We start from the raw sequence: 2,558 nt of genomic DNA on the forward strand, positions 1-2,558 counted from the left end.
CATGTCCTCTGACATATGCTTTACCCAGAGCCAAACAGGTGACGGATTTCAAATCTCTGGTCTCGAACCCCAAACTCCAAAATAGAATTCCAAGCACCAACATAAAAGAGGACCCTTTAGGAAGCAGGACAACCCAAACCAAGCTCAAATAGATTCTGACTGACAGTGACCTTATAGGAGAGGGCAGAACTTCCCCTGTGGGTTTCCAAGACTGTAACTCTTTGTGGGAGAGTTAGGCTTTGCGCCTCATCTTTCTCTCAGTAGCTGGTGTTTTTCAAACTTTTTGGCTAGCAACGCAACGTGTAACCATGACACCACCCTGGCTCCAGGAAGTGGGAAGTGCCGGCAGTATGCACATGGGGTCACTGGAGCCCATTGTTGGGACTTCCCTCAACCCTATAAATGCTCCTTTGGGACTCCGTCTCTGAATTACATGACTGGATTTGCAAAAAACGTAAGGGAGCACCCCATCTAAGAGTAGCTCCATTCTAAAAGAGGTTCTTGGACCAAGGAATTAACAACTAAGACAGGATTCAGGCACCCGTGGCTCATACCGATCGGGTAACCCATCAGGTTTGGCTGGTTCGGAGGACACTCTTCCCCACTCGCTTTTGAGAGCTGGTGACCACAGGGCCATGTTGGTGAAAGGACATGGACACAACTTGGTCACGCGTATTGGGGTGTCCATGGGCATGCATGCCAGGCCTCTCACGGTGAGGATCAAAACGGGGATGGTAAGGCAGGTTACAAGAGGCGGAAGCCTCTTCTGTATGCCTGCCCCAGTCTTGCAATGGTTAGGCATTAGCTCCAGCCTGAGAGCCACCCCAAAGGAATTTCTTGATGCATCTGATGAGTGGCAGAGGTGGTCCACTTCTGAACACAAGAACGATGGGCGCTCCCTTCTGCAATTACTGCCAAACCCTGTCCAACAGTCTCCCGGGTTTTATTCCTCATACATTTTTACAACTAAACGTTGTCACCCTATCTAGGGTGGCCACCCTACCCAGTGTGTGATAAGCATCAGCCACTGGTGAAGCTGTCCGAGTGGCAGTGCCCACGGTGCTGTCTGTCCATTGACTGTGCCGCTAGCCGAGAGCAGAGCGTGTCCACGCCACCAGTCGCACAGGCTACTTTAACCTGATGCAGTCCACCTCTTCCGTGGCAGGCGCCCCCGTGGTTTTGAGATCCAGGTCCGCGCTGGACTTGCTCCCGTGGTAAGACGACTTCCAGTGGAGCAGGATGACCTTCTTCAAGTACTTGAGGGTGTTGTTCTTGACGGTGACGAAGCACAGGGTGTTGATGACGCTGTTGCTCATGGCGACGCACTCCACGACGTAGAAGGCCGTCAGGTAGTGCTTCTCCTTGACGAACACGGTGGGGAAGAAGTCGCGCACGATGGTGAAGCCGTAGAAGGGCGCCCAGCACAGCACGTAGGCCAGGAGGATGCACATGAGCACCAGCACCGTCTTCCGGCGGCAGCGCAGCCGCTTGCGGATCTGCTCCGTCTGAACGCCGGGCACCGCCTTGAACCACAGCTCCTGCGAGATCCGGGCGTAGCACAGGCTCATGGCGACGACGGGGCCCAGGAACTCGATGGCGAAGATGAACAGGAAGTAGGACTTGTAGTAGATCTGCTGGTCCACGGGCCAGATCTGGCCGCAGAAGATCTTCTCTTGGCTCTTGGTGATGAGGAGGACCGTTTCGGTGGTGAAGTAGGCGGCCGGGATGGCGATGAGGATGGAGACCATCCAGACCAGAGCGATCAGCCCGCTGGCCGTCTGATACTTCATCCGGGGCTTCAAGGGGTGCACGATGGCCAGGTACCTAGGGGAGAGGCAAGGAGGCACACAGGGTCAGCCACTGCGTGGAGGTGTTGGATGCTAGTATTATGTTTGCAACATTATGAGGTGACGTGGGGAGCAGACACCCCCTGACACGGGGGCTCCGGTGCAAACGGCGAACAGCTTCACCCTCAAAGACGGACACTGGCAAGCACCTTGGGTTTCATCTCCCGGAACCTCAATCTCCTTAAACTCCACAGGGTCTCCTTTTGTTTTGTTGTTCAGTGTTTGTGGGCGTTTGTGTGTAAGGACGAAATGGGCTAAGGTATTCAACATTACTGCCAAGGTCTCGAACATAAGATATGGACTCGATGTGCTTGCTGTTAGGTGCCATGCAGTGGGCAACGCCATGTACAACTCAACGAAACGCACAATGAAAGTATTCACAACACCTCACAGCTATTTCTAGCCCTGGCATCCTCCTACACCCTTCCGCTTTCTAGGGTTTTACACCCTTATTGCCTCACCATTCAGAATTAAACCTACCATCCCCCCCACCCCCCATCTGTTTTGAAAACCTTATTTGCTTCCAGTGGATTCTGGCTCATAAGGAGACAATGTGACAGTAGAATGCCCCGAGGGTTTTCTGGGCTAATCTTTGCAGGGGTAGCGCATCAGGCCTTCTTCCTCGGCATTGCTTGGTGGATTCGAACTGTTAACCTTTAGGTGAGTAGTCTGGCCCAAACCAAACTCAAAACTCACTGCCATCAATTCTAT

At 53.2% G+C, this 2,558-nt stretch overlaps 1 protein-coding gene across 1 annotated transcript in view; it reads right to left on the bottom strand.

Moving 5' to 3' along the window:
* Positions 1 to 260: 260 nt before the first annotated feature.
* Positions 261 to 2,558, bottom strand: part of PROKR1 (prokineticin receptor 1) — a 19,624-nt gene continuing 17,326 nt past the window's right edge. The window contains exon 3 of the mRNA XM_004710163.2: positions 261 to 1,824. Coding sequence (XP_004710220.1) covers positions 1,128 to 1,824 — 697 coding nt within the window. The 3' untranslated portion in view covers positions 261 to 1,127. The remainder of the gene's footprint in view (positions 1,825 to 2,558) is intronic.

This window comes from Echinops telfairi, unplaced genomic scaffold (assembly GCF_000313985.2).
Source record: "Echinops telfairi isolate 266 unplaced genomic scaffold, ASM31398v2 ScPeMD7_2573;HRSCAF=3158, whole genome shotgun sequence".
Taxonomy (NCBI): Eukaryota; Metazoa; Chordata; class Mammalia; order Afrosoricida; family Tenrecidae; genus Echinops; species Echinops telfairi.